The sequence below is a fragment of the Daktulosphaira vitifoliae genome, unplaced genomic scaffold (genome assembly GCF_025091365.1).
Source record: "Daktulosphaira vitifoliae isolate Bord-2020 unplaced genomic scaffold, ASM2509136v1 Scaffold_1, whole genome shotgun sequence".
Classification (NCBI taxonomy): domain Eukaryota; kingdom Metazoa; phylum Arthropoda; class Insecta; order Hemiptera; family Phylloxeridae; genus Daktulosphaira; species Daktulosphaira vitifoliae.
Window position 1 is genome coordinate 12,398,961 of NW_026099572.1, and position 11,179 is coordinate 12,410,139.

The window sequence follows — 11,179 nt, forward strand, 5'->3', positions numbered from 1 at the left end:
GAAATATAAAATACAGATTATACATTTTTCATTGATAATTATCAATTACATTATAATGCAATATACGCATATGCCAAGCAATTGGCCATGTACAACAGAAAATAACGGAAATTTTCTTTTTTTGGTTTATGCAGTTGATAAAGAAAAGTAAAAGGTCTTCAACTCAATATTTGACTAAACATTGTACATATTTTACAAAAACGTAGCGTGGCTAATTTAAATAATGTCTATACCACCTCACACCTCATCCTGGGAGGTTATCAAAATGCAACGGCAACCTTAAGCCCACTTGAAATATACCTAGATTTAAATATCAATGATAGTATACTTTAATATTACATTCATTTACTTATAGGAGAAGTAAAATAATAATTGAACGTTAGCTTAAATCCTTCTCCCGAACACCGCCAATAGAGTCAGTACGTAAAATAATAAATACTAAAAATATGTACTGGACAAACCTTAGTTCAACGCGTATGTTTACAAAAGTGCGTAACTATAGCTTTCATAGCATTTATTTTTTAGTCATCATTAATATAATATCAATATTCAGTAAAATATTAAACAATATATATATTTTAATTACTTTCGTAACAAAATCTAATAGGAAAGGGGGTATAGTAAAGGTGTAGTGTGTACCAAGGTGATGATGAGTCTACGGCCTGGGTATTCACGCACGTGTGATCATACAGCAGTTGCCGCGCTCGGCTGACACTCCGGATTAGCCGTGGGTGTTAAAAGGTCGTTCTTATAGGAAGGGAAAAAGGATAACACCTAAGTATGAGGTGCAGAAAAAGTACAAGACACATCAACGTCAATTTGGTATAGGTTTCACGGTACATAAGAGCTTAATACTAACAATGAAGAACTTCAAGGATTTAAATCCTAGAATATTAGTTTTAATTATATCGACACCTCAGTGGTTTGATATTAGTTTCGTTAACTTACACGCACTTACAGAAGATAAACAACAAGAGGAAAAGAACTTTTTTATAAAGATGTAATAATCACACCAAATATAATACCAAGAAGAAGAATTCAAATTGTATTTGGTGATTTGTATGCGAAGATTGGGAATGAAATCGCATTCAAACTACTTATAGGAAGTCACAGCTTACATGACATAAGTAATGATAACGGATTAAGAATAATTGATTTGAAAATTGAAAGTGGTTTGATAGTAAAAAGTACAATGTTCCTACACAAGATGATACATAAAGGAGCTTGGAGCTCACCGGACGGAAAATATATAAATAAAATTTATCATATACTAATAAGTTTGAGATTTAGCGACTACATTCAAGATATTCGTACTGTAAGATGGGGAAGATAGTGACTCCGATCGCTTTCTTGTTAAAGGAAAAATAAAAGTAAAACTTAAAAATCGCGCTCCATCTACTGGGACTATGCTGGATAAATATGATATGTCCCAGTTAGAGGCCGGAGAGAAGAGTTAGTGTATTAAAACCAGACTAAATGAACAGTTAAGAAATATACGTTTTGATAGCATAAAGTAAATTGAAAAAAAATGGGAAAAAAAGTTAGTATCAGAAATAGTTATGGGTAAGCAAACAAAAACAAAGAAGCTATGGTTTAATAAGATATACAAGGGAGCACAAGCTCAAATAAAAGATCTAAGGATCATATGGCTTGGTAATCCCACAAATAAAGACAAAGAGGAACATTATAAACGATACCAAAAGAAACACAATACACTAAGAGAAAAACGCTCAAAAACTGTTAAAAGAAGCAGAACAAAATTTCAGAATAAATAATATACGACAACTATATCAGAAGATAAATACTGCAATTGGAGAATATAAGAAACGAGAGGTTTCTAAGAAAAGATGACGAGATGTTAGTGACTGAACAAAGGAAGCTTCTGGAGAAGTGGAGTGGATATTTTAAGACACTCCTTAATTGTGATGACCCAGCTTACCCAACACTTTATTAACAAAAAATTGTATTACAAACGAAAAGGTTATAATTCTGAAGAGGTTATATGAAGAAACGATATTTAGAATCTACAAGATAATAGAACTGATCTAGGAAAATGAGAGACTCCCGGAATACTGGAACATTTCGTTAATGTGTCCAATACATAAGAAAAATGATCTTTAAGACTGAAAAAATGATAAAAGTTTAAAAGTTCTAATAAATGCTGTTTATAAGATTTTGGCATATTGTATCCTTGATAGGATAAAACCTTTAACGGAAGGTGTTTTGGGAGAAATACCACGGAAATTTTAGACCTAATAGATCTACAACAGATCAGAATTTTTGTATTCGTAAAATTACCCAAAAGTATTAGTAATATAATAATGAGCAATGCATTATAATTATCGATTTTGAAAAATCTTATGATTCAATTCATAGACCAATCTTAATCAACATATTAAAAGAATTTAATTTCCCAATAAAGCTAGAAAACTTGATTAAGGCTGGCATTGAAAACACTTCGATTAAAATTAAAATTGCGAATATAACATCAGAGACAGTAAGAGTATCTACGAGCTTAAGACAAATAAACGCTCTCTCTCTCGTTCTCTTTAATTTAGTGTTAGAAACGTCGATGACTTAGCCATATTGGGAAATAATTTACATATTGTGAAACTGCATTGTAGAAAACTAATAAATATAACACAGACAGTGTGGTCTAAAAATCAACGACAAAAAAAACAAAGTATATCATAATTGGGCGAGGAAGTGGAAAATACCGACAGGAAGAGGTTATAGAAGTTAAAAACCATAAGTTTAAGAGAGCACCACATTTTGAATACCTAGGATCCACAATAACACAAGATTATGACCTTAAAATAGAGGTAGACACTAGGATACCAATGGCAAATAGATGTTATTTAAGCCTAGGAAGTATGTTTAGCTTTGGCACTCAAGGCCAAAACTGAGCAGGGCTTCGGAGTTGTGGTGAGCCTGTACATCCGAAACGTGTTCAACTCCGTGCGATGGTCACACATCCTCGGAGCGCTGGACGCGTTTCGGGTGACTCCTTACCTCGGATGGATGATCCAGTCGTACTTTAGCGATTGGGTCATCTCATTACGCGATGTTCCGCGTTACGCTACCACCGCACGTGCACGTCGTCTGCTACGTGGACGACACACTGGTGGTGGCGGAAGGCGCCTCGTCCGAGGAGGCTGGATCTCGTGCGAACTGCGCGCTCAGCATAGTCACCGCCTGGATCCAGCAGGAGGGGAGTGGACTAAGACTCGCCCTGGACAAGACCGAAGTGGTCTTGTTCACGGGCAGGTACAAGTTCACTTCTCCACAGCTCGCCGTGCTAGGGGTGGAGATCCCGCTTAAGGACTCCATGACTTATCTGGGCCTTGTCATAGACAAACGTCTAAAGTTCGGGCCGCACATTACTCGTGCCCAAAAAGTCATGACTTGCTGGCGGGACTCATGCTCAATCTGAGAGGGCCGAGGGAGATGCGGTGCAGACTTTTAGTCAGCGTCGTACACTCAGTCCTCCTGTACGGGTCCCCGGTTTGGGCGGATACTCTTGAGTATTGTAATGCCGGTCGTGAAAAAAAAAATGGCAGAGAAGTCGCCGGCACGGGCATAGTCACGCTGAGCGGGATGTTCTCTAATGTGATGGTGGAGGGGCTAATCGTTGGGGAGATCTCCTTGAAACGCAAGGAATTATCCTCCCTCAGTACCGCCGCCTCCACCACACTAACCACTTCAATAGTCTGACCCGACGGTCCTACCCTCGGCGAACCGCCCCGAGACGCGCTCCGCAATCTCTCCAATATGGAGGGTTTTGGAGACGCATCCAGGGAGGTGGCCGTCGTACAAGTCCATACAATCCGTTGCCAATATCCTCCCGGCTATTTCACCGGTGCGAGTGGCTTGGTCACCACCACTCCCTGCAGTCGCAGTACCAACCACGTGCAGGAGTCTGCCTCAACACTCCTGCATTTGGCGCGTATTCAATTGATGATGACACCTGGTGGGTACGCCCCCCACCAACCGCTGGCACTGGGGCATCCGAATCCCCTGATGCAGTAACATTTACTCCGTTCGTTTCCATTATCATATAAAATAAAGTATGATTTGAGGGGGCTGTCCTCATAGCCAGTCCCTCCGGCCAATGAGCGGCGAACTTCACTGGTTGCGTTGCCGTTTAACTCCGTTCACACCCAAACGCTACCGCTTATTCGTCCATAAAGGCTTATTTCACCGCTACCCTGTATATCTACAGGATTAACAAGCGTTTAGGCGGCTCGCTGTCCGCGACCGCTTATTCGTCAGTCCAAATTAATGGACTGCTTATTTCGTGGCTAACCTGCATATCAGCAGGCCGTTCCTCTATCCGTAACCTGAGGACGCGCCCGATTCCCCGAGCTAGGGAAACTGCGCTCGTACCGACGTTTCGTAGCCCCGTAGAGCCCGATCACACCAACACAGTAGCGCAGCGAAACGGGAAGTTTCTCTCCCCTTTGGAGAAAAAAAAACGAACTCGTTTTTTATGGCGTCGTTTAAATCCCAAAGATTGTAGGGCAGAGTAGTGGTCAATGACCGGATCCTCACGAAGGACGAAAGTAGGTTTAAGACGCTCAATCGAGAACCAGACTGCCCTGCGAACACACTGAAATTTAAAAGTTTTTTCACGCCGCTCCAGTACTGTGTATGGGCTTTTGTGCTTGGCGATCGTGTGACGTCGATACGTAAAAATACATGACTCACTTTACTTAAGGATTATGCTAGCTTCGGCGTACAAGGGGTTAGCGAGGCCGAGTAGAACAATTCCCCTGGAAGAAGAAGTGAAGTTTCATAGACTAATATAGTCTAATCTTTATATGTACTCCTTTCAGCAGACATACTTTTGTAGCGACCAAAACATACGCAACGAATATTCTCGAATGTTCTCGTTATCAAAAACCTTCGAGAAACTTCGATAACGCCATAAGATAACCTACGCGGGTATAGAATATTCTAGAATTAGCGAGAGCCTTATCGGAGCTATATATATATCGGAAGAATCAGTCAGTTCAGTTAGTTCAGTTCAGACTGTCTAGTCCGCGATACGCTACACGACCGCTACACCCCGCCGCTGTTGTCATCGTGTATTATGTTTACTTCGATTATTTTATTTTTCCTTACTGTATATACATATATTTTCTTTTAGTGTTTATACGTCTATTTTAGTGTTATAATTTTGTTTAATAAAAGTCTACCGCCATTTAAATAATTGTGTGTTGTAAGATATAACCCACAAATTGGTGACCTCGACGTGATGGCGCAGACAGACGAAACAATTGCTCGAGTAGCCGTCAAGATACCGGATTTCATTTCGTCAGATCCCGAACTTTGGTTTGCTATGGTCGAAGGAAGTTTCGCCAGCGCGGGAGTCACTGTTGACAGTACAAAATTCGGGTATGTAGTTGGAGCATTACCGCCAAAATACGCAGTGGAAGTCAAGGACATAATTATGACGCCGCCCTCAGACAGTAAGTACGCCAAAATTAAACAAGAGTTGATAAGACGTCTTAGTGCCTCCCAAGAGGAGAAAACACGCCAACTTTTAGAACGCGTTGAGATTGGAGACCGTAAACCATCACAATTTTTACGCCATCTCCAAAGTCTGGCCGACTCTTCTGTTCCGGAAACGTTATTGAAGACACTTTGGATGGGCCGTTTACCGAAAAGTATACAGGTAGCGTTGGCAATAGTGAAAGATAGTAAGCTTGAAGATCTCGCTGTCCATGCGGACAACATCGCAGACGCATCGGGTCCTTTACTACCACAAATAGCAGAAATGTCGAGAAGTGACACTTTTGAAGCCATGTTGAATCTTAAGATTTCTCAACTTAGTCTAAATATTAATCAGGAGATTGCAGCGTTGAGAAGTGAAGTGGCTGCGTTAAATACTCGCCCCTCGCGTACTCCGGACTCAAGACCAAATACTTACCGTCCAAGGTCACGATCTCGAAGCCGCACTCATCATGGCGCAGACGGAATATGCTGGTATCATTGGCGTTATGGATCCCAATCGAAAAAATGCAAGGAACCTTGTAACTATAAATCGGGAAACGGGACGGGTCATCACTGATGACGGCCAGTGAGCCCGGTCAGTTTCCACGCCGTCTTTTCATCACAGACCGAACTTCCCAAACTCAATTTCTCATCGATACGGGCGCCGACTTGTGTGTTTATCCACGTAGTGCTGTTCCAGGCCACCGCGTAAAAACCGATTACGTCCTATCAGCCGCCAATGGCACGCCTATAAACACCTACGGCACTATCACGCTCAGCCTAAACTTCGGACTTCGTCGAGATTTCACTTGGAGATTTGTGATTGCGGAAGTATCCAAGCCCATCATTGGTGTTGACTTTTTAAGTTTTTACAATCTTTTGGTAGACGTGCGCAATCAATGTCTATTAGACGGACTTACACAACTCACCACTCGTGGTCACGCCGTCAAGTGCTCAATACCATCTATTAAGGTCGTCGTGGGAGAGACGAAATACGACGGTTTACTACGGGAATTTCCAGAGATCACTCGACCGTTTGGGACCCTGAAGGATATCAAACACAGCACTAAACACTTTATCCCGACGACACAAGGACCCCCGGTATCTTGTAAACCACGACGCTTAGCACCTGATAAGCTTAAGGCAGCAAAAAAAGAGTTTGAAGCTATGATCCAACTAGGCATTATCCGACCATCCCAAGGACCTTGGTCATCACCATTACATCTAGTACCAAAGAACAAAACAGATGCATGGCGTCCTTGTGGGGATTACCGCGCTCTAAATGCCCGGACTATCCCAGATCGGTACCCTGTTCGTCATATACAGGACTTCGCGCACTTTCTCCACGGTAAAACGATTTTTTCAACTATCGACTTGGTTCGAGCGTATAATCAAATCCCTGTAGCTGAAGAAGACGTCCCTAAAACTGCAATTGTGACACCATTTGGACTTTACGAATTCCTCTTTATGTCTTTTGGACTTCGAAACGCAGCACAATCGTTCCAACGATTTATTGACGAAGTACTCCGTGGACTTGATTTTTGTTTCAGTTACATTGACGACATACTCGTGGCATCTGTTTCTGAAGAAGAACACATCAAACATTTACAGATCATTTTTGAGCGACTACGCGAATACTCTCTGGTTCTCAATCCTAAAAAATGCGTTTTTGGACAACCAGAAGTAAAGTTTTTGGGCTACATGATTTCTAAAGAAGGAACACGTCCTCTACCTGATAGAGTCGCTGACATATTGAGCTACAAGAGGCCAACGTCAGCTAAGGGTCTACGACAGTTCTTAGGTATGTTAAACTTCTATCGTCGTTTTATACCTAGAGCTTCAGATGCACAATCACCACTAAGTGATCTCTTAGTACCTAATCTAAAAGGTAAAGCACCTATTAATTGGACACCAGAAGCAATTTCAGCGTTCGAGAAATGCAAGGAGGAACTCGCCACAGCCACGCTTCTCGCGCACCCATGTGACAACGCTCGACTGGCTATTGTAAGCGACGCTTCAAACACAGCGGTTGGCGCAACTCTCCAACAGTTCATCAATGACGAGTGGCAACCCCTCGCCTTCTTTTCCAAGAAACTCACGGCGACTGAGACAAAATACGGAGCTTACGATCGAGAACTTCTTGCGATCTATCTCGCTGTCAAACATTTTCGGCATATGGTGGAAGGACGCGAGTTTGTTATATACACCGATCACAAACCTATCACTTTCGCATTTCAACAGAAATCGGATAAGTGCACACCACGACAATTCAGACACTTGGACTTTATTTCACAATTCACCACGGATATTAGGTACGTTCCTGGTAAACAGAATATCGTGGCTGATACCCTATCACGCGTGGACGCATTATCAGACACGTTAGACTACACTGCTTTAGCAATGTCACAACAGGGAGACGACGAATTGAAAAAGTATGCACAAGAAAACACCGGATTGCGACTTAAGCAAGTGGAATTACCAGGCACGAATGTCTTAGTGTTCTGCGACACATCAACTTCAATCGCCAGACCTTTTGTTACAAAGCCTTTTCGACGAACAGTTTTCAATACCATACATCGCCTTGCACATCCAGGAGTTAAAGCCACAGTGAAGCTTGTAAAACAGCGGTTTGTGTGGCCAGGAATTGACGCAGATTGCAGACATTGGGCACGGGCATGTGTCGAATGTCAACGAGCCAAAATCACGCGACATGTCACAGCACCCCTTGGGTCATTTTCTCTACCGTCTCGAAGATTTGAGCATGTTCATTTAGATTTAATAATTATGCCTTATTCCGAAGGATTTCGTTACTGCCTCACGTGCATCGATAGATTTACTCGATGGCCTGAAGTAGTTCCATTGGAAAATCAAGAAGCGGAAACTGTAGCACGAGCCTTCTATACACATTGGATTGCAAGATTTGGTACCCCTCTTCGTATCACAACAGATCAAGGAAGACAATTCGAGTCATGCCTTTTCAAGCAACTTAATTACCTGACTGGTACGAACCATCTTAGAACTACGGCCTATCATCCTTCAGCAAATGGCATGGTGGAACGATCCCATCGGCAGCTTAAAGCCGCTATTAAATGTCATCAGAATAATCGATGGACAGAAACTCTTCCGACAGTCTTATTGGGTATCCGAGCAGCTTGGCGTGACGATCTTAAATCCACCTCGGCAGAATTAGTCTATGGAGAGCCACTTAGACTCCCTGGTGAATTCCTCACGTCAAATAATAATACCGCCAAGTGCGACGACGCAGCTGAGTTTATCAAAGACCTTCGACATCACATTCAGCAGATCCGACCAGTCAATGGTACACGACATGGCGAGAAGAAAAATTTCGTTTTCAAGGATCTAGCAACCACAGAGTACGTATTCATTCGACATGATGGGCCCAAAAACGGAATTCAAATGCCCTATGATGGTCCCTATCGAGTCATAAGTAGGAACGAAAAAACTTTTGTTATTGATATTAATAAGAAGAAAGTTACAGTTACTATAGATAGACTTAAACCAGCATACATCATGGCAGATGAATACTCTAAGGAAAATATTCCGAAAAAGATCCAGACACATACACCCATTACCATTCCCAGGGAGGATCAAAGGACACGTTCCGGAAGAAGAGTCCATTTTCCAGACCGTCTTCAAGTAGGCTCCGCTTGACTCCGTCACTGGTAGGGGAGTGATGTAGCGACCAAAACATACGCAACGAATATTCTCGAATGTTCTCGTTATCAAAAACCTTCGAGAAACTTCGATAACGCCATAAGATAACCTACGCGGGTATAGAATATTCTAGAATTAGCGAGAGCCTTATCGGAGCTATATATATATCGGAAGAATCAGTCAGTTCAGTTAGTTCAGTTCAGACTGTCTAGTCCGCGATACGCTACACGACCGCTACACCCCGCCGCTGTTGTCATCGTGTATTATGTTTACTTCGATTATTTTATTTTTCCTTACTGTATATACATATATTTTCTTTTAGTGTTTATACGTCTATTTTAGTGTTATAATTTTGTTTAATAAAAGTCTACCGCCATTTAAATAATTGTGTGTTGTAAGATATAACCCACACTTTTTTTGCCATATGCAGAAGGCGTTCAAAACTTAAAAACTTAAACGAAAAATACGTATACATGGAATAGTCCATATATTTATTCAAATTTAAAAGTTAATGCTCAAATATAATATGTCTAAATTATACAAATTTTATTTCAATCAAATTAAAGATTTAAAAATTCCTTCAAAAAGTAATTTTTTAANTTATTTCAATCAAATTAAAGATTTAAAAATTCCTTCAAAAAGTAATTTTTTAATTATTTTAAGTTTAATTAAAAGTTAATAAAATTTTTTGTTGAAAAAATATTTAAGAAATAAAATAGTACTACTATTAATAGTAGATTCTAATCCCCCCCCCCAATAAATATATATATATATATAACGGATTAATAAAAATATAATTATATATTTTAGGGTGAATAAAAAAAAAAGACGTTTTTCAAAATTTTAATGAGAATCATATTAAATTAATTTTATAATATTAATTAAAATAGGCATTTTGTTATGATATGAGAATTTCAAAAAAAATTTATTGGTCGCTTAACATGTTTTTATCAAAAATACCCAAAAAAATAAAAAACCACCTCTGTTATTTAATTTTTGGTTAAATATTATGATTAGTATATCAAAATAGTTTAATTTTTACTCTAGAATACAAATTTTTAAGTATCAAAATTTTAAGTCAAAAATTAATGTGGTAATAATTATATGGTATATTTCTAGTAGGTCTCAATTAAGCTTAAAATTTAAAAATAAAAAATTTTATGCAGTTTAGCTGATATTTATGTATATTGTAAGTGGAAAAAAAATTATTCACTAATGTTAAAAACTTATATATATTTTTTTTAATATAAAGTAAACTAAAATATATGTTATTCTTGAAAATATTTTTAAATAACGGTTGAGCAGCACTTTATAATTATAATTTTTATCAAACAATTCATTTATACTAACAGGCACGTAGACAAGGGTGGGCCTGGCCCCCCTTAGATTTAATGTGGCCCAGGGCCGGCCCCCCCAAATTTAAAATTCAATTATTTTTACGAATTATCAAAAACGTGCTAGGCCTTATATACATTGAAATTATTATTAATTTGTGATTACTATTGAGTAATACAGTTATTATTATGGCTGTATTTTCATTTTTGTATTCATAGAAAACGTTATTTGAAAAATATAACGTTCTAGGCGTAATAATAAATAGAATAGTAATTACTCTAAATGTGGTTATAGGTAAATTTTTTTAACTCTGGTCCAACAAATGATAACAAACTACCAAGTATCTGCATTGATTAGAATCTAGTTGATTACAAAATTCGATGAGTATACTCTATGGAAAATTTTTTGATAAATCTTATCTTTAATTTGTTTCTTTTTTTATAATTTAGTAGTAATAAAATAGGTAATTTATTTGTTTTTATTAATTTTTTATTTGCGTGCTCTAAATAATAGTAATAAAAATATGACTAAAAAAAGGCAGGAATTGTTTTTAATTTTAAATAAAATAAATTTTACATTGTTTATAATTTATATTTATTTTAAAATTTTTTATAACTTATTTGTTATTAGTATTTAGAAATAAATTATTTTTTCTTAATCGCTTAAAAGTTGA

The 11,179-nt window shown here is 38.8% G+C and overlaps 1 protein-coding gene across 1 annotated transcript; it reads left to right on the forward strand.

The window, feature by feature from the left end:
• Window positions 1-5,257: 5,257 nt before the first annotated feature.
• On the forward strand, window positions 5,258-6,073 carry LOC126899422 (uncharacterized). The gene has a single exon (XM_050674403.1). The coding sequence runs from the start codon at window positions 5,258-5,260 to the stop codon at window positions 6,071-6,073; it is 816 nt and encodes a 271-aa protein (XP_050530360.1).
• Window positions 6,074-11,179: the final 5,106 nt, after the last annotated feature.

Coding starts and splice junctions, on each gene's coding strand:
- LOC126899422 (XM_050674403.1), top strand. CDS start 5,258: ATGGCGCAGACAGACGAAACAATTGCTCGAGTAGCCGTCAAGATACCG.